The sequence below is a fragment of the Equus asinus genome, chromosome 8, assembly GCF_041296235.1.
Source record: "Equus asinus isolate D_3611 breed Donkey chromosome 8, EquAss-T2T_v2, whole genome shotgun sequence".
NCBI classification, from domain to species: Eukaryota; Metazoa; Chordata; class Mammalia; order Perissodactyla; family Equidae; genus Equus; species Equus asinus.
Genome location: NC_091797.1, coordinates 13,504,901 through 13,525,045, shown reverse-complemented (window position 1 = coordinate 13,525,045; position 20,145 = coordinate 13,504,901). Strand labels below are relative to the sequence as shown.

Here is a 20,145-nt window from a genome sequence, read left to right as displayed (position 1 = left end):
TTTTTTAAAGATTTTATTTTTCCTTTTTCTCCCAAAGGCCCACCGGTACATAGTTGTGTATTTCTAGTTGTGGGTCCTTCTAGTTGTGGCATGTGGGATGCCGCCTCAGCATGGCTAAGATGAGCGGTGCCATGTCCGCACCCAGGATCCGAACTGGTGAAACCCTGGGCCGCCGAAGCAGAGCACTTGAACTTCACTACTTGGCTGCGGGGCTGGCTCCTGCCTGGAATTTTGAGCCAAAATTTTTAGCAAGTGAAGACACCCGTCTTAAGCACGGAGGAAAGGCATTTTAGGTGAGAAGAAAAAAACTTGATGCAGCAATGAAAATAAACTATAGCTACGCGCGACAATATGATGATTCTTATGGACACCATGTTGAGGAGAAAAGGCAAGACAGGAGAGCATGTGCACCGGGTGGCAGCTGGACTGGTGTGCTCTTGCGACAATCTATTGAGCTGTAGGCTATGACTTGTGCACTCTTCTGTGTGTACATTATACTTTAATAATTTTTTTACAGTATACCATATAATTCTATTTGTTAGGTTCCTTCCAAAAAGCAAAACCAAACTATTGTTTAGTAATACATATAAAGGTAGTAAAAATATAAAGAGCCAGCCTAGCGATCACCTTGGGGATGCAGGAAGGAGCTTGTGATCAGGCGTCGGGCGCTGCAATCCGGGACCTTCTGAAGTGCCAGGAAGTTCGATTTCTTGGCCTAAGTAGTGCTTTTACAAGCATTTACTTTATAACTCTGCTAAACTGAATATATAAATTCTACACATTTAGACTAAAGAATTTAGTAGATTCAAACCAATCTAAATGTCTATCAATAGGGAACTATTTAAATTAATTATAAAACAGTTATGGAATGTATCATGCGCCATTTAAAATGAGGCAACTGTGGTCTTTTCTCCTTATAAGGATCTGATGCCTAAATTGTGTTCTACAAAGACAAAAGCCATATTAGAAATGAATCTGGTATGAAACCACTCATATATATATTTACAGACTCTATCTCTTATCTCTGGAAGAATAGACAGAAACTAGTCAATGTTGTCTTCAGGGGAGCAGAAGCCAAATTTATATCATGTGCATTTGTTACAGTTCAAATAAAAAATATCATTTATTTTGAAAATATTTGTTTATTGCACAGTTCTTTCCAGATTTCATGTTTAGGCTCATCTTTATTGTAAAGTACTTCAGCAAAAAAGAGGAACTGGCATTCAAATATGGCTGCCCGACTACGGCCGTGTTAATTACACAAGGACTTTTCCACGCAAACATTTCTGAAGCACATATTTTGAAGCTGGCTCTGAGTTAGGCACTATAAAGAATAAAGGAAATGGGATGAAATCTAAGCCCTCAGGGAAGGGGAAGACAGTGAGGAGAAGGAGGAAAGAAGAGAGGAGATCGTTTGGCACCACTGGAATTTCTCTTCATGCGGCCATTTTATTTACGAAACGAGGTTAGGTCATATTCTTAGTCTCCACAAGTCTTAGAAGTCAACTAGAGAACACCTATTTTGTACACTATCCTGCGTGTTTAGTACTAGACGAAGTATTGCATACTTCGGTGATAGAATCTGTCTTTCTGCACCTCCACAGCTCTTCTACCATCTCTCCTTTCCTTCATTCTCAGTTTCCGAGGAGGTATAGATGTGTTCCTGGTTAGGTGGGCTTTTCACACCCCTGCTCTGTTCAATATGCATCAAGGACAATGAAAACCCAACAGATGATGCAGCTGACCTGCTGAGAGCCCCAAACAATGAGGGGAAAAAAAAAGCAGAGGACCCCTCCCCCTCTCATTGGACCAATTTCCATTCCTCGCTAAGGATGGGAGGACTAGAGTTGTGGGGTGGGAGGGGAAGATACTGGTGTGAAGAAAGACGTCTTGCCTTCTGCTTGTGACTGGTTCTGATTTATCTGTGGTTATGTTCTGAAAACTGTTTCCTAAGGAAATTCTTCCAGTCATTTACCAAAACAGCTTTTTTGAATGATTGTAAAAGATTTCAGTCATCTTTCTCCCCCAGTTTTAGTGAGATATAAATTTATTGAGATGTAATTGACTTATAACATTGTATACATTTAAAGTGTACAATATAACGATCCAATACATGTATATACTGCAAAATTTTTACAATAAGCTTAGTTAATATCAATCACCTCACAAAGTTACAGATTTTTTTTCCCTTGTGATGAGAATTTTTAAGATCTACTCTTTTAGCAAGTTTCAAATATACAATATGATATTGTGAACTATAGTCATCAGGCTCTATATTCTACCTCTAGAACTTAGTTATCTTAAAACTGGAAGTTTGTACCTTTTGACCACCTTCACCCAATTCTTCCACTCTTTACCGTCTGCCTTTGGCAACAATAAATCTGATCTTCGTTTCTATGAATTTGGGAGTTTTTAAATATTCTACACATAAGTGAGATTATACAGTATTTGCCTCTCTCTCTGTCTGATGTATTTCACTTAGCCTAATGCCCTCAAGGTCCATCCATATGGTCGCAAAAGACAGCATTTCCTTTTTGATGGCTGTGTAGTATTCCATTGTGTGTATATATGTATATATATACATATACATATATATATATATATATACACCCCACATTTTCTTTATCCATTCATCCAGTGATGGATACTTAGATGTTTCCATGTCTTGCCTATTGTAAATAATGCTGCAAGGAACATGGGGGTGCAGCTACCTCTTCGGGATAGTGATTTCATTTCCTTCAAATATATACCCAGAAGTGGGACTGCAGGATCATATGGTAGTTTTGCTTTTAATTTTTTGAGGAACCTCCATATTGTTTTCCACAGTGGCTGCACCAAATTGTCTTCCTGGACCTCACAGTGCACAAGGGTTCAGATTGGGATCATCTTAAAGGACAGAAGTTTAGAAGCATTTCCGTGTTGCAGTGATCCAAACCCATGTACCTCATTTCTTCCTCAAAATCCCATTTGCTACTCTTGCCTGGCAGCGAATATTGGTGGTGAGGATGAGGGGTGTAGGTGAGGAGAAAGGGGTCTTCCTGAGGGGGATGGCCTGTGGTGGAAGGGTAGTAGCTGTTAAAATCTGCATGCACCTTCTCTTCGTAAAGATCACCCCCCGGATTTGGCCATAATGGGTGACAGCTAGGTTTGGCTGCAGGTGGTTCCACTGGAATCTGTTGGAAAAAGGGTTCTGCAGAGTTCTGGGAAGGGGAGAAGTCGTAAGGCCAGTTGGTCAGAGGAAAAGTGTAATTGGGACAATAGTTGTCATTAAGAGGATTTCTCCCCAAAGCAGCATTTTTATTCCATGGCTGCAGATCACTGTAGTCAGGGAAGACTCCGGAGACCGGCTGAAGCAGCTCCCCACTGCTGCAAAGCCGACCACTGGGCAACTTGCACTTCTCATAGAGCTTGGTGGGGCCCAAGGTGGAAGTGGGGTCTGCCATATTAGCGGCTCCCCCCAGACCATAACCCTTGGAGAGGGATAAGCAATCATTCAGTGACTTCTGCTGGGGCATGTTACCTATTAAATGTCCACTGTAACCGCCCGACAATTGGACGCCTTCTTGGAAAGACCAGGTTAAAGGTAAATTTCCCCAAGTCTGCATTTCCCCTGGAAGAGACTTGAAAGAAAAGCGAAAAGCTCACGTTAATAAGTCAAGCAAATCAACACTACTACCACGGGTACCCCCGAGTTACTCTGGACAAGCCAGCACTCTGGCGGATCCTCATTCCTCACATTCTTGAAGCACAAACACACAGCACAGTTTTCCACAACCACTCAAGACCTGAAAGAGGCTAAGCCTGCTGCCATTTCCACTGTAAGCCTCCAACCCAGGGAAGGCGGGCTCTCCCTTTATCCTGAGGAGACGTGAGTGTGTTTACAACATTCCACCCTCAAACGCAAATCCGATGTCCCAACGGCCTTGGTGAGAACTTCTACGGGCTTCTTTAAGAAAACTCAAACTATGGCTTCGAAGGTTTATTTTATGCTCAGTACAACTGTCAGGGGATCTCTCTCTCTCTGTCTCCCACACACACACACGCACACATTATCATTTCCCTCCTTATCTATCTTTTAGTGCTATTTGGAGTCTGCGACATTAGGGTTGTTCTTTTTTCTCTCAAGAGACTTTTCTCTGAATTCACGGGAATTTCGTTGGATCATAAATAGGACCTCTAGAATATGAAGTGGTCAATTTATTTTTATAAATGAAGGAAGTATATTGTCCTCCAGTGAGTCACAGGAAAAGAATCTGGCTAAGAATTAAGTTGTTTATGCAGACTATAGACCAATAAGAGGATAGAGGAGGAGAGACTCGACCAGAGAGAGTAAGGGAGGAAACGCCCTCCACTTGTCCCGTGGCTGGGAGAAGAGATGAGGGACCAGCCATTTGGGCTCGGGGCGCACACTTCCCTACCACAGACTCAAATTACATTTTTTTTCCTATGTAAGCTACATTTAGAGCCTCCAGGGAGACCAGTTCCATCTCTGTTCTCTGAAAAGAAACGTGGAGCATGAAACTGTAGGAAAGTGCAGAAGGTGCTATCACTATTAAGCAGAGAAACCCACAAATCTATAGTCATCATAGAGCCCAGCCTTCACACCACAGTGTGGCTGCAGGGAGGGGCCTCCAGCCCCGCCTCCCCGATGACCATCATTTCAGAAACCTCCTGGTTATTTCATCTGGGTAGAATATGCTGAGGAAATAAACTGTTTAGTGAAGAATAGAAATTCGGGGTGGGGGGGAAAGCACGAGGCTAATATTTTGTGGAGACCATTTCAGTTAATTTTGATTCTAACAGAATCAAAATACAGAGTGCCAAATATAGATTAAGGACTAATTCAAGCCTCTTTTTTTTTTTTTTTTTTTTGAGGAAGATTAACCCTGAGCTAACTACTGCCAGTCCTCTTTTTGCTGAGGAAGCCTGGCCCTGAGCAAACATGTGTGCCCACCTTCCTCTACTTTATATGTGGGACGCCTACCACAGCATGGCTTGCCAAGCGGTGCCATGTCCACACCTTGGATCCCAACCAGCGAACCCCGGGCCGCCAAGAAGCGGAACATGCGAACTTAACCGTTGCACCACCTGGCTGGCCCCTCAAGCCTCTTTTTAATTATTGTCGGGAAGATGATTTTAGAATTCCATGGAATTTACGGTTGACAGTATGCCACCAAGATGGTAGAAATTAAGAGGAAAACCTCACATTCCATTTCTTTGGTGGATGCTTGCTGGTAGATGAGCCTGTAAGATTTTTAGCTCTCATCCATAGGTAAGGGACCTGGGAAATCTACTGCTCCCGTCGTAGGGGTGGCAAATTGCCGCATGTTTTCAACACACAGGGGAGGGTTACCTTTGTCTCGGGGCCCCCCTTGAGCTTCAGGGAGCCGGAGGAAGATGCTGACTGCGCCTTCTTCATCGCTCTTCTTGCCTCCGCTTCCAATTTGGTTTCTGGTCTTGGATGATCATGCTCTCCCTTTGACTTAAAGGAGACAAGGAGAGAAATAAATGACTAGATTGTACGTCACTGTGTGTCCAGTTTCACCCTGTGCTCTGCCATCTGACTGGGTGTTGCTGCCACCAACTACCAGAACCAGATGGGACCAGCCTTTGCAATTCCTCCAAAGCCCGCTATGCACCTTCTGGCCCACCTGCCTGTGCCCTTGAGGCTGCTTCTCCCCGCGGCTCCTCTCCCCCACCTGGCAAAGTCACCTTCGTAGCGATAACAAGGAACGCTTATTACACACCGTCTCACGCCATCTTCACACAATCTCGGGAGGTCCAGCCCATTATTATCACCCCCAGTTTACAGAATAGGAAACTGAGGCATGGAGAGATCCCACCACCTAGGTAACCTCCCCTAGTAAGCCGGGAGCTAGGATTCCAAGTGTGCCGGAGCCAGCTGAGCCGAGAGCCAATTGTAGACCTTCAGGAAATTCGTGAGCTGGTTGTTAAAAATGGCTGGGAGCTTGAAATCAGCCCTGGTGGGAATGGGTTACATCACAGAAATGGGCAAACCCTATCAATCAGCGCATTTCTTTTTCAGAGGGCAGGTCAACCAGCGCTCCGCTGACCCAAACCCAGGCAGCCTGCTGCCAGATGCTGCTCTCCATCACTGTACACACCTCCGCCCCCATGAGAACTTCCTCCTGTCCACATTTTACAGAAAACTGGGGCTCAGGGGAGTCAAGTAAGGGGTGCGGGTCTACAGAGCTGGGTGGAAGTGAGTGGTGTTCAGCCTGGGAAGTTGTGGAAGTTGCCACCTGCTGCAGCCCTGAACCAGCCCCAGTGGATCAGATTACTGAGCACCGCCTCCCCTACAGAGGCCGAGGTGGAGGCAGCTGCTGCCCTGCCCTCCAAGGGTCCAGCACCTGATGCCTGTCGAGGGGTGGGGTACAGATGGTTGCTCCCCCGACTGGGCCTCAGGGGTGGTGCAGGTTTTCATTCACCTGTGCACCTCCTGCATGAAACTCCTCCTCACACCCTGCAAATCCTTCTCGAATTAAAGAGAAACCCTATCTCATAACTCGAACTCCAAGCCAACCTGGAAAAAGATGAAGCGTCCGTCGTGCCTCCAGAAGTTGGTGACCGGGAAGCCCCCGTGGCCTCGGCAAGGAATCAGCTTCAGAGGAGCTTCGCAGTTGGGACAGCGTTTCCCTGCAAAAGAGCAGAGGAAGGGGACCGCGGCCGCTGAGCCATGCAGCTGACGCCTGAGCCTGCGCAGTGCTGACGGCTTCAGCCTCGCCGCCAGGATCAGAATGGCAGCGAATACACATGGGCAGAATTTTCTGGGCTTCCATCCACTGGGCACTACTCCTGACCCCAGGAGGCTGGCCACCCAAATGTCCCAGACGCATGTCACCCGTGGGGAGAGCCAGCAGATGCCACAGAGTGGGAGAGTCCCCAGGTCAGAGAGAGCTCTCCAGAGCTGAAACTTCATCCTCCTTCTTTACTGATATTCGAAAATCTTTGCAGAGAAGAGGAAAAAACTATTTCATTTCACGATTAGAACTAAGGGTCAAGGGACAAAGCCGCATGGGAGAGAGAACACAGCTTCTAAATTTTCACAAAGTGTAGGTATCCGATAGCAGATCCCGCCCCGAGAGCAGGTCTTGAAGACAAATTACAAGGAAAGGACATGAAGTAACTTGAGGCCTGAAATAGGCAAGGCGCAGGGAATGCTGAACGCATCTATTTCACAATCTGATGAATCTGATAAAAAACCAAAATGAGCAAATATTTCAGCATGTGATTACGGCATGGAATGGAACATAATCTCAAACCGAGTCCACTGCTCCCACCCCCCATCAAAGCACTCACTGAGATCCTTCAGGGACCCATCCCCCAAGACGGGGGGTGGCAATCTGATAAATGACTTTCTCCTAAACTTTATGGGGGTGCAGTGATGAATTTATGCTAGTCCCCTAAGTGACACAGTTTCCTTTGAACAGACGCCTTGAGTCAGGTGCCTTAATCCAAGGGAGCAGTTTTGGGTTTTTTTTTTTTTTTTTTGAGAAAGATTAGCCCTGAGCTAACTGCTGCCAATCCTCCTCTTTTTGCTGAGGAAGGCTGGCCCTGAGCTAACATCCGTGCCCATCTTCCTCTACTTTATATGTGGGACACCTACCACAGCATGGCTTGCCAAGCGGTGCCATGTCCGCACCCGGGATCTGAACCGGCGAACCTGGGCCACTGAAGCGGAACGTGCGCACTTAACTGCTGAGCCACCAGGCCGGCCCCCAAGGGAGCAGTTTTAATGGTGGGTGCTCTGGACATGGCAGATCTGTGGGGCAGATACCCATGGGGGACGTCTGGGCAGTCCCCCATGGGGGACAAGGGGGCTGGTTGGCTCTCCTTAATATGTTCTACCTAAGAACAACCTTGTTCCTACACAGGAGCACTGCAATGTGAAGGCTGAGCCCTCGGGATGTACTGGAATGTAGTGGCCCATTGGGGTAGGAGCATCTGTATGGATGCCAGCTTCCTCTCCAATACCAGGGAGCCCCACTCACTCTGCTGCTTCTGCCGGGCTTTGTCACAGATGGCAGGTCTCAGGTAGATCTTGCGCCCCTCTTCCACAGAGCAGTTGCGGCTGCACACCACCACGCCCAGGCAGGACTTCTTGAGGATGCGTGAGTTGTGGTTGTTCGTGTTGCGCATGGCCCAGCTGCTCAGGTGCCGCTGCGCGTTCCTGTCCTCTGAGCTGTAGATGTGCTTCTCGTAGGAATCTGGCCATTCCTGGAACCAGTCGGTCTTTTTCACATTCTGATAGAAACACAGAGAATACCATTATATTTTAAGCTGGAAAACACAACTGCCCATCATGGTGAAGTCAACAGACGTGAAGGTTGTTTTGGCCCTCCAGAGCTGAGTGACAGGTGGGCAAAGACCATCCTGGATTTAATTCTGTCGGTGGGATCTGGGCGCACAGGACAGCAGCAGCGACGTAACTGCCGTGCCTACCGAACGTTTGCTCCCTGGACCAAAATGAGCTGCAAGTGAGCTCCTCTGAGCTCTACCCGGTTGATATTTCTCTAGCCCTTGATAACAAGTGTTCTGACCATTTCTCACTCAGAATTTTTGACGGTGAAGTAATATTATTGTGCTCTTACACAATTACTGTGGAAAACATTGCGGTGGGGTAGTGAGATAATGTCTCATACCACATGGTAGTTACCTTATTGGGAATGCTAAGGGTTTATGTCAAGTCACCAGATAAGCAGTGGGAGGACTAGAGAGCTGCAGTGCAGGAGGGTACTGAGAGCTATTTCCTCCCCTGCAATTCTTCTTTTTTCTCTACTCCCATATTCGTGTGCCTCCAACAAGGCAGAAGAGTAAGGAGAGTTTACTTTTACTGGAAACTTCTATATTCTTGCCCAGGACTGACACTATGAACATCTAATTAAGCTCTCCTTTAAAAGGTCAGGGACACAGACACTCAATCCTTACGGCCTAAGTTCTTTGGCTTTCTGTGCTTTTGTTTCCTCATCTTTACAATAAGGATAACGAGACTTGCCTACCTCCAGAGCGGTTCTGAGAATTAAATAGGATAATATATAAAAAATACTTAGCACAGCACCCAGCATGGAATAAGCTCTTAGTTCCTGATGTTGTCGCTCCCATTTCTTAGGCCCTGCTTTGGTGCACAAATGCTCCATGTAACAGATCCCACCTACTTCTTAGAGTGAGAATCATTAAGCAGTCTCAGAAGACAAACTCAGGCTGTGCCCATCCCAACAGCTTCCAGAGATCTGGCATGGTCTAAAAACATTTTTCAAGAAGATTCTGGAAGGTCAGAAAAGAAGATTCTAGAAGGTCCGGAAGGGGAGATCAGGCTGCCTCTCGTTTGCTCCTCCAACAGGAAAACCCAGCATAGAACATGAGACAGGAAAGATAAGACGTTTTAGAAGGAAAAAAAGCAAACATCAGCATCAGGATGGAAGGGCAGCACAGGGAAGTTGGTATTTATTCGGTTAGATTTCAAGTTTAGAGGTGCCAAAGAACTTTGTAACATAAGACTGTCTCTGAAGCCTCATTATGCTCTTCCATAAAGTGGAGACATTGATAAAACATGCTTCCAAAAAGTACTGTAAAGAGCAGATGTGTTGTAAGCTGAACTTCTATGTAATGCTAGCTGTCATTTGAATGGAATGTCATGGGAACTGAGGTGGGTCTGAGGAAATATAAATGAGAGGTTTCACATACATGAGAGGTGGTACTAGTTAATGGCTAAGGGCTGGGGTCTGCAAATTAAGGCCCATGGGCCAAATCCAGCCCACTGCCTGTTTTGGGGGGGTTTTTTGTTTTATTCTGTTTTGTTTTGTTATTTGAGGAAGACTGGCCCTGTGCTAACATCTGTTGCCAGTCTTCCTCTATTTTATGTAGGACACCACCATGGCTTGACAAGCAGTGCTAGCTAGGTCCACATCCAGGATCCAAACCAGCGAACCCCAGGCTGCTGAAGCAGAATGCATGAACTCAACCACTACACCACCCAGCCAGCCCCCCACAGCCTGTTTTCATAAACAAAGTTTTATTGGAACGCAGCCATGTTCATTCATTTAAGCATTGTCCGTGGCTACTTTTACACTACAGCAGAAGAAAGTCGTTGCAGCAGAGACTGTTATGGCCCACAAAGCCTAAAATATTTACTATCTTGGTCTTACAGAAAGCTTGCCGCCTCAGTGCCTCCACTTTCTACTCCGTAAGACAGAGGTAACAGGAGTACTTACCTCACAGATTGAACCAGTTAACATACACAAGGCACTTAAAACAGCAGCTGGCACATAGCAAGTTCCGTATCAGTGTTAGTTGTTACTCTACTAGATCTGGGGCCACACACACTCAGACAACGTGGTTGTAAAAGCCACCGCATTCAGGAGCGCGAGAAGACCCATAGACAGGTTACGTCATGCCTTAAACCTTGCCAAGCCAAATCCAGGGCAGGAGCCCAAGCACCTACAAAACAAAAGCTTAATTGGTGCAACTCTTGTCCCAGGACCTCTTTCTCTGAGCAATGACAACGGCTAGCCCTTCATGCACTGCACTGAACTGCTGTGGTGCAGGAAGGGGAAGTTGCTCGAGAAGATAAGGGATGAAGGAGTGTGGGGGCTGGAGAAGTCCCCTCTGGTCCATCAGGGAGCTACAGCAGAGTCACCAGCAGAGAGCCAAGGCCAGGCCAAGATGCTGAACGGACCGTCGGCTTTTTCCAGGTCTTTCCCTCTCTCCCTTAATTCCCTGGTAATTCTGAGCTGGAGAAGACTCGGTGTCCCAGGCTGACAGAAACAGCTCCACAGCCCCATCTCTGCTCTCTCCACCCAGCTCCTCTTCTCTTCCTCCGACCTCCAGCTCCAGATGGTGCTCTCTTGTTTTCTGTCACAAAAATGCCATAGAAAGCCTACTATTTTATCTTCGGAAATAATAAAAATGCAGGTTAAAGTGTTAAAATGTGCACCTTTCCTAACAATTCGGACTATAACAGTATACTGGTGGACTTGAATTATTCAAATGCGAAGCATGGTTGTAGGGTAGCATAGACAAGGGCAGGATGGACTTGGAGAAAAGCTGAGATTTTCCAATCTTAAAGGTGAGCAGTCTGTTCAGGCTGGTCAGAGCCGCAAAGCCCCCAAACCAGGAAGAGGAGAGTTATTTGTGAGAGCACATCAGATTTTCCAGTAAAAGCGGAGGCTCTCTGGCTACCGCAGAAGATAGGATCTCCACCATCTTTGTTTTTTCACTTTCTCTCAGTTTAATATATATTTTGATCTCCCTTCCAAAGGCTTCCTCTTTGACCCATGGATTATCGAGGAATACATTATTTAGTTTCCATATATTTACAGATTTTCTTGCTGCCTTTTGCTATTAATTTCTAGTTTGATTCCATTGTAACTGGAGAACACAGTGTGTTTCCAATTATTTTAATAATGTCGAGGTTTGTGAGAGGGCTCACAATGTTCTCCATTCCACCATCTTTTTAGCTTTTTTTTTCAACAGCCCATCACTGGCAACCTAATTTTCCAATTCTATTAATAATGAAGTAACGATTTTGACAACATATGGACTCGAGAAAATTCCTAGGAGTAAATGTGTTGACACCAAACTATTACTTTGGCTGTTTATTCATGCCCAGTCTTTTGATCTGGACTCTTACTGGGATCTTTGACATCTTCTGACATTGAAATTAAGAGAAAACACAGATTCCAATAATACAAAGCGACCCAGATGTCAAAAGAATGATAGCGACCTCTGAAAGCCGTGTAAATGTAAGGCACCAGAGAGGTAAAAGTTAAAAAGAAAGAATAATCATTTCTTAATCTTGTTTTGCAAATCCTCACAAAACATTTTCTTCTTTTCAGGTCTTTTGTTTACTTTAATTTCTAACTTTTCATGAGTAACTCTTTGTTTTTCCTCTTGGTTAAGAAGTTTATAATTTAAAGGGAATATTCGCAAGGTTTCCAACATGTAAATCTAACTAATTTATATTTTATAACCTCATGAGTAACTTCATTGGGGGTTTAATTAATATTTCTATGACTTCTGTAATTTTTTTACTGAGACAATCTTCTAGCTCACTCAAAATCTTTGAAACGCTATGCAATCATAGAGCATTCTTCATTCTCCCCTCATTTTAATTTACTTAACTAGTTGAAGCTTTATATTCATTATTATACTATTATATAAAACTAATAAATTAAAATCAATATTCTGAAATAAGGTATCAAAAATATCTACGTTATCATGTTATTATATTAAAAGTGGTTTTCACTTGGAATATAGTCCGCTTTCATATAGAGCAATTATCTGCCGGGTTTTCTCTAAGGACAAGTATAGCTTATTAATTCCTTATAAATAAATGTTTCCAAATAAAACAGGGATAGCAAACAGATACGGCTTTAAGCAAGTCAGATAGAGGGAAAAATTAGATGTTTTTTATGGAACACAGAAAAAAATTCAACCGGTGTTTCAATGTACGTGTAACTTCTCAGGAACATCTCCTGAGCCAACTGGAAACCAAACTCCAAGTGGTATCAAAGGGAGAAATTCAATTCAACAAATACAGTTGAGTTAACGCAAGAATTACTCCTTATGCTAATCCTGCAATTTCCTCCCTTTGTTAAAGGGTCAAGATTCAGGACAAAAAGTTCATTTGCTCAGACTACGCTAAGATTACCTACTTGTCTTTTATCTTCTCCCTTCCCTTTCCCATTCTACCAAGTAAGGGACCTCCTGGCAGGCACCCAGAGGAGAATCTCTGCTACCAGAGATTCGGTAATGCTCCTATCACCGTCACACCAGAAGCACAGGGTGGCAGAAGAATTCTGGCCCCAATAGTGGTGGAGTCAACGACCATGGGGGCCCATTTGGGTGGAGCTGTCTCAGGAAATTCAAAAGACCTTGCGATCAAGGAGAATGCTGGCCGAAGAGGACAAAGTCATGAGTGTCCTGGTCAGACCAACAACAACATGACCTGACCAGGCAGTCAGATAATAATTGACAAGAAATCCAGAGTCTGGTTTACCTGTTAGCTCCCTAGCAACAAGACACATCTGCGTACTACAACCGGCTCCTTCTGACTACATTTAGCCACAGGAATTCACACCAAGAGGTCAAAGATTCACTTTTGCTCGTAAGTTTAAGGCAAAGGAAATTTTGCTGCCTAAACCATGGTCCGGGAATCAACTAAGTGAAGATGTGGCCTCTTTGTGCTTGACTCACTGGGTTTTGGGTTGGCCTGTATTTATGTTTAGCCGATGTATGTTTTTATGTGTTGTCTACAAAAAATATACTTAAACCTTGGAATTTTGTGAAAGACTTAGGGTGGCTTGGGCCATGAGTTTTATCTGAAAACTGCTCATTCTTAGGAACAAAATGATTCCGGGTGTTTGTGTCCTGTGGCGCTGTGGAACACCCTGTATTTCTGCTTTGAGAAATTCGCTGGTGTTAGGAACAGAGTGGGTGCTCTTATCTGAAGTGGGTACTAATAGGGGGGAAAGGAACTGATTTTCTTCCTAATTTTCCATCAGAAGCAAAACAAAGAAATTTCTTAGGGAATTCAAGCTCTCAAGTATTACAATCAGTATTAATAAGAATATGACACTTTTCAGGACCATGTAAGGAATTTTTTTTTTTTTTCGAGGAAGATTAGCCCTGAGCTAACTACTGCCAGTCCTCCTCTTTTTGCTGAGGAAGCCTGGCCCTGAGCTAACATGCGTGCCCATCTTCCTCTACTTTGTACGTGGAACGCCTACCACAGCATGGCGTGCCAAGCGGTGCCATGTCCGCACCCGGGATCCGAAGCGGCGAACCCCGGGCTGCTGAGAAGCGGAACGTGCGAACTTAACTGCTGCACCAACGGGCCGGCCCCAGGAAGATTTTTAATGAAGCTGAGTCTAAATCAACACCAAACATTTGCTGCTTGGACCGAGCAGTCTCTAAAGCAGTTATATTTGAGCTTTTAAAATGCAAATGTAATTTAAGGGGAATAGGAAGGGAAAGCAAAATGGGTGTAATTACGTTGGCCTGGAATAGAGAGCTTTATCAAGGACAATTTTGAGTGAGCTAAGTGCCCGCAGTTCTGGGCTAGGCTCCCTGGGGGCTGGATTAAGGAGATAAGCTATCAAAATAACCACAAGTTAGGAGTGTCCAGAAACAAGTGAAACAAAGATTTATAATGACATATATGCAGGTGAAAGGAGGAAACGGACATGAAACAAATATACGGGAGGAATGATTCAGCCAGGGCAACTAGACTCTCTGCACCCTGGATCTGATCACACTTTCCAGCCGCGTAAGCCCCGTGGCTTCACACTGCCTATGAATTAACCAAATCCTCTCAGGACGGCCTGCGTCCAAACCACCTTTCCAGCCAGTAGCCTCCCTTATCTCCTTGCCAAAGGCCTGTGCACAAGCTCCCTCAAATGTAGACTTTGACTCGCCTTCAGACTTGGATGCCCTGCTCTGCCCCCATTGTCTTGTCTGCTTTCTTCACCTGCCCTAATCCTCTCACCTTTTACGATGTTCGTCTCCAGAGAAAGCGCACCGCCACATGCTCTGCTTTGCTCCCCAGGCCTGAGTCACGCTGAATTACGTAGTCCCTCTTTCAAGCACCTCTAGCTTTTTTCTATATGGCTTTGATTCTCTGTTTAGGCACTGATCTTGTCCCACTAGCCCAGAAGATCATGAGCCCTTCCATGGAAGGTCAACAGCTTAATGGCCCCTGCATCCCTGAGCCTGCTCCAGCGTCTGGCACATTCCAGTCACTCAAAAATGCTTGATGACCTAACGAGGACATCATCATTCACTCTGGCCAAAATTAACCCATAAATCTGGACGTATCCGAGATGTCAAAGGGATACGGCGTTTCCAGGACCAGAAGATGCAATTAGCATTCGGGTGACCATTCTGAAACTTGAAGCATGTGAGTGGATTAACAGGAAAGCAATTTGTCTACAAGTTGAAGGATTTGCCCACGTGTTGCAGAAGTGATAATTCTGGCAAGAATATAAAATTATGAAAAATAAACTATAAATTCTTTGTATGAATGGAACAGAGGATAAAATTAGGGGAATTATAATAATAACAAGCCATTGCATTTGATCCTGTAAACCGCCTTTTTATGCCCAAACAGGTGGTCTGGGAAACATTAATTGTCGGAAGGGCTCCCTGAAAAGAAGGCTCCATGGTCAAAACCAAGCTAGGACAGTATCGCCTACCATGGCCTCCTCTTGGAGAGCCACCAATGCACGGATGATGAGAAGTCTCTGAGTCTACACTAGCGAAATCTGCTTAACTGTGTCGAACATAGTATTTCTCTTTTTCTTTCTTTACAACACCCATTAAAATTCTTTGTAACTTATACTCTACAGAACATGGTTTGAGAAACACTGTTCCAAACAGCTTAGAGATTTAGGTGGGTTATATAAGAAATTACTATTTTCATTTCACAGAGGAGATAACTAAGACTTTAAAAAAATTGGTTTGGGGGCCAGCCCCGTGGCAGAGTGGTTGGGTTTGCATGCTCTGCTTTGGCAGCCCAGGGTTTCACTGGTTTGGATCCTGGGCGTGGACAGAGCACTGTTCACCAAGCCATGCTGAGGTGGCGTCCCACATGCCACAACTAGAAGGACCGACAACTAGAATATACAGCTATGTACTGGGGGGATTTGGGGAAAAGAAGGAAAAGTTTAAAAATAATAAAATAAAATAAATTGGTTTGTTTCGAGTCTCACAGACTATGAGCAATGGAGCCACTCATTAATGAATTTCATATTTGTTGTTCATTGTTTACTATGTGCCAGGCATCGTGGTGGGCACCAGGCTGACAGTTCTAGAATGCAGGCCACCTTCCAAATCTCAGGTCACAAAATCCTAGACTATTAGAATTAAAAGGGTACCTGAGAGAGCATTTAGTGCAACCACCTCATCCTCAGAAGAGGAAAGAGAGACTCCGAACAGGGAATTGTCAGGGCTGGCCTTGTGGTGTAGTGGTTAAGTTTGTGCACTCCACTTTGGTGGCCAAGCGTTCACAGGTTCGGATCCTGGGCAGAGACCTAGCACCGCTCGTCAAGCAGCTCATCAAGTGGCAGCCGTCCCACATACAATAGAGGAAGATTGGCAACAGATGTTAGCTCAGGGCCAATCTTCCTCACAAATAAAAAAAAGAAAAAGGGAATCAACTCCCTGAGTCTCTACAATAAAAAGAGGCAGAACTGGAATTCAAAGCCAGGGTGTTGTCTCCAAGCCCCGTGCTTCTCCTGGTACACACTCAACCTCCAGATATGCTCACAAAGTATAAAGGCCATTATGCTTGGAAATCTTTCCAAGGCCTTTTATTTTTCACCTCAACTGGCTCTTGATAAGATTTCAGAGCTGGTATGAACCCAGCTGAGGATGGCGTTGTCTCTGCTCAGAAAATGTTAAGGGACTTTTGCACTGTTAATAATTTCCCTGGCATAATTAACAAATTGAAGGGCACTTAGCAATTTCCACGAGCAATCGAACCTTTCCTATGAGCTACAGATGATATATTTCCAAACCTGAATGTGTATTTTTGTCACTCATATCTCAGTTGAGCATCTTGGGTAGCTGAGAATGCTTTTATTCCTGGAAACTCATGTTGGAACATGAACTTTTATGAGCCCCGAGTTTCCCTCCAGGGAAGTGGTTCTTCCTTTCTTTACCTACGGATCTGATGATTGATACAGATCTTCCGTCCCAGAAAAAATGCATGTTAGTACACAGTTTCGCCCGCCATTTCAGGGGTTCTCAGACTCCCATGAAACCCCTGTGCTGGGATGTGACATTGCAACCTCTTCTCTGTACCTGCTTACCTAAACTCTTGATTTTGAGGCTGCCCAGCTTCCATTTGGGTGCTACAATCATGAAATTAGGAATAGGCGAAAATGTGGGTCCCTGACCCAGGAATGATTAAAATTTACCTTAAAGTTTCCCCTAAAACAGCTATAATAATCATAATACCAATTAAGGGCAACTACAAACATAAACCGCTAGCGTAGATATTTGCACGATTTAGCTGTGGTTTATTCAACCATCCTTAAATGAATGGAAAGTAGGGCACACTTTATGCCCTCCAGCTCTCTCGAGACCCACCAAGAGAGAATGTAGGGGGGAAGTTAAGGAGAAACGTAAAGAGAAACAAAAGAAAACCTTCAGGAGCCGGCCCTGTGGCCGAGTGGTTAAGTTCACACGCTCCGCTTCGGCGGCCCAGGGTTCAGATCCTGGGCGCAGACACGGCACCACTCATTAGGCCATGTTGAGGCGGCATCCCACATGCCACAACTAGAGGACCCACAACTAAAATATACAACTATGTACTGGAGGGATTTGGGGAGGAAAAAAAAAGCAGGAAGAAAATCTTCATTAGAGTGAAATTTGGAATGATCTGGAAGTCTTCAGTAGCATGAAATCTGGAAAGATTATAAATCAAGCCTGTGGAATCTCCATTCCCTCTCCCCTGTTTGGGATAATTCAAATTTCTTGTTCCCCAGACTCGGCAGACTACCTCACCGTTTCATTACATGGTGCTGGTGATCTCCAGTCTTAGCCTTCTTATTTATGTTTTCAAACAACTCCCAGTGAAAACATTCTTCAAACGCCAAAAACAGAGGTCAAGGAAGTCCGCTTTAAATAACTAATGTTTTCCACCAAAATAAGAGTTAAAAAGTCGATTGCCAAAAATGAAGGCAAAGAAAATATGAAATGAAAGTCATTCTATAGCTGGAAAGAAGCCCAGTGTGCAAGTACTGTGTATTACTTAGGAAAATTCTAGAAGAGCATGCCATATGCTAGAAGAGCACTATCATTTGGACATTCCAGTTACAGATTTAGTTTTAAACCATTATTATAGCAAATAAGGTTGTATAAAAACTTGCACTGGGGCCGGCCCTGTGGCCGAATGGTTACGTTTGCGCCCTCTGCTTCGGCGGCCCAGGGTTTCGCTGGTTCAGATCCTGGGCGTGGACACGGCACTGCTCATCAGGCCATGCTGAGGTGGCGTCCCACATGCCACAACTAGAAGGACCCACCACTAAAAATATACAACTATGTACCAGGGGGCTTTCGGGAGAAAAAGGAAAAATAAAATCTTAAAAAAAAAAAAACTTGCGCATTACAAAGAGTTAATCTACAGGCAAATACATTATCACGGGTTTTATCCTACTAGCTGGCCAGGGTGGGTGCGACCTCAGCCAAGCCAGCTTTGAAAGAGAAGGGAGGTAGCATTTTCTTTGCTTCAGTCTATACCTGGGGCAGTCTGGTCGGCAAAGACTCGCTCAAGTTGTAAGTCTCGACATCTCCTCTTAAAATTCCTCGGCCAGATGTCCAGCCGCAGCTCTGGAGGAGTTTGTCTGCTCGGGACCCTCACCAATTTCCTTCCAGTTCTTAGCACGTTGACAGTCAAGGCTCCAGAGCCAAATGCTGAAGGCAGATTCTTACCGCAAGTACCTACCTGTGGCAGTTTCATATCATTAATATCCCAGCTTAATATCTCTTTGTCCTCAGAACCAAAGTCTTCAGGTTGCATGATAAAGTCAGGTCACGCACAGGGTCCGTCTATTCAGCTCCCCTCAGAAGTGCCTGAGAATCTGGCTCTCAAAGGCTCTTAATACGGTTGGATCAGTCCGCTCAAGCAGCTTAGACCAGGAGACTGTTTTCTGACACTAAAAAACAAATGATAGTAATACTGACCATTAAAGAGATCCAAATCAGGGCTTGTCTGCCAGGAAAATCTGTTTTGTTGGCATTTTTGCGAGCACTAACGTACGAATAAAAACAAAATGTAGATGCTGTTAGCAGTCTTGCAGAAATAAAGCTTGACCATGGGGGACCAGAAGCACGGCGATCATTGCTTTCTCCTTCGGGTTTGGGCTTCCTTTCTCGTTGCTGGACCCAGGCTGTGAGGCCTTGGTAGGGACTGTTGTCACCTGTAAGCAATGGTTAGGACCTTTCCCTCCGTATACCTGTGTTGGGCGGAAGGGAGAGCTGGCTTGGAGTTGCTTCCACAGAAATGCCTTCATATGTTAGCGAAGGTGTGGTTAAAGTTACAAGAGAGAAACATCACAACAGAGGTGTCTAGGAGTATTTTTTTAAATCCAAATTACCATAGGGATCAATTTTGGTCTCCTCAATAAATCCAGTGTGCACTTTCCAGCTTCAAATATTATCAAATGATATCCTCATATCAGATTCCTCTAAAACCTCGGTGTTATTGACATTTTGGACCTGATAATTCTTTATTTGGGGGGTTATCTTGTACAGTGTAGGATGTTTAGCAGCATCCTTGGTCTCTGCCCATTAGACGTTGGTAGCATTCCACTCTTACTTGTTGTGATAACCAAAAATTTCTCCAGACAATGCCAAAGGTCCCTTGGGGAGGGGGAAAATTGTTTGAGCACCACCACTCTAAAATAGCGTTTCTCAACTTTGTTTAACTCAAAGCACCTTCAAGACGTTCTGACTTTTATCTTAGCGATCTCCTTCTTCCTTGCGGCCCACAAGAAAATTCTGCATCACTTTACTTTGATTAAATTGGATTATGTAAACGATAGATATTCACAAACGTTTCTGCCAACTTCATTCTTTACCCCATGAGAACTACTGCTCTAGTTTCTAGCTATAGTTGGTTAAAGAGGATTTAGAAAGAAAGAAGGAAAGAAAGAGAGGGAGGGAGGGAGGGAGGAAGGAAAGAAAGAAAGAGAAGAAAAGCAAGAGAAAGTTCTATCCTGAGAAAAAAACTAATCATTTTGCAGATGAAAGGTGCTTGTTAGTAGAAGATGAAATGAACATGTTGACATGCGTAACATTTCTATCCGTTGGTGCTCTTGTGAAAACAGGGGAGAGGATGTTACGTGGAATCACTTACTAGTAAACTCAAACTACAAATTAGATTAATAGTCTCAACCTTAGGAAGTCTCGTGTGCTCTGTTCTTGGTTATTTAACTTTATGTAACCCGAATACTTGTCAATCACTGAGATGTATTGAGCGAAAGTGTATGGATATAGGGACTGTTGACTGAACATATAAATGAAGTTCTCAGCCATTAAATAACAAGCTAAGTGGAGTCTCTTCCCTCCCTTGCCCCCCTACCCACACTCACCTGCAATCTAGTGGTTGCAGACTCAAAAGGC

General features: G+C 44.6%; 1 protein-coding gene across 1 annotated transcript; it reads right to left on the bottom strand.

Moving 5' to 3' along the window:
* Nucleotides 1-2,749: 2,749 nt before the first annotated feature.
* Nucleotides 2,750-18,654, bottom strand: GCM1 (glial cells missing transcription factor 1). The gene is made up of 5 exons (XM_044776873.2): nt 18,467-18,654; nt 8,013-8,265; nt 6,545-6,657; nt 5,354-5,482; nt 2,750-3,620 (listed from the first exon to the last, which is right to left on the bottom strand). Exons 1-5 carry the CDS (start codon nt 18,539-18,541, stop codon nt 2,883-2,885), a joined length of 1,308 nt encoding a protein of 435 aa, XP_044632808.1. The 5' UTR covers nt 18,542-18,654; the 3' UTR covers nt 2,750-2,882.
* Between the last annotated feature and the right edge of the window lie 1,491 nt (nt 18,655-20,145).

Bases quoted from the DNA above. Each gene is read 5' to 3' on its own strand.
- GCM1 (XM_044776873.2), bottom strand. From the start codon at position 18,541: ATGCAACCTGAAGACTTTGGTTCTGAGGACAAAGAGATATTAAGCTGG. The intron at 8,266-18,466 runs GTAGGTACTTGC...TGTTTCTATCAG, and splicing joins ATGATATGAAACTGCCACAG to AATGTGAAAAAGACCGACTG. The intron at 3,621-5,353 runs GTAACCCTCCCC...TTTTCTTTCAAG, and splicing joins AGGGGGGCCCCGAGACAAAG to TCTCTTCCAGGGGAAATGCA.